We start from the raw sequence: 578 nt of genomic DNA on the forward strand, positions 1-578 counted from the left end.
AGCTGAAACAGCTCGTTCCATAGTTGGGCATGGTGGAGTTAGGCCATTGATTGAAATTTGTCAAACTGGTGATTCAGTTTCACAAGCTGCTGCAACTTGTACCTTGAAAAATATTTCGGCTGTGCCAGAGACACGGAAAGTACTCGCTGAAGAAGGAATCGTAAAGGCAATGATCAATGTTCTCAATCATGGGATTCTGCTTGGATCTAAGGAGTATGCAGCAGAATGTTTGCATAACGTAACTTCAAGCAACGATGATCTTAGAAGATCTGTCGTCTCAGAAGGCGGGCTAAGGAGCCTTTTAGCTTATTTAGACGGCCAACTGCCTCAAGAATCTGCAGTTGGGGCGCTAAGAAACTTGGTTGGATCAGTCTCCATTGAAGTTTTGGTTTCTTTAGGCCTTCTCCCGAGGTTGGTCCACGTACTGAAATCTGGTTCTCTAGGTGCTCAACAAGAAGCTGCATCTGCAATTTGTCGAATTTGCAGTTCGACAGAAACAAAACGATCAATTGGTGAAGCTGGATGTATTCCTCTTCTCGTGAAAATGCTGGAGGCTAAAGCGAATAATTCCAGGGAAG

At 44.3% G+C, this 578-nt stretch overlaps 1 protein-coding gene across 1 annotated transcript; it reads left to right on the forward strand.

Annotated features, from left to right (window-relative positions):
• Positions 1–4: 4 nt before the first annotated feature.
• Positions 5–574, forward strand: LOC140966189 (uncharacterized; the record flags this gene model as incomplete). Its single annotated transcript, XM_073426539.1, has 1 exon — positions 5–574. A coding segment is annotated over one exon (570 nt), but the record flags the coding sequence as incomplete, so codon positions are not given.
• Between the last annotated feature and the right edge of the window lie 4 nt (positions 575–578).

The sequence above is a fragment of the Primulina huaijiensis genome, unplaced genomic scaffold (assembly GCF_012295235.1).
Source record: "Primulina huaijiensis isolate GDHJ02 unplaced genomic scaffold, ASM1229523v2 scaffold201595, whole genome shotgun sequence".
Classification (NCBI taxonomy): domain Eukaryota; kingdom Viridiplantae; phylum Streptophyta; class Magnoliopsida; order Lamiales; family Gesneriaceae; genus Primulina; species Primulina huaijiensis.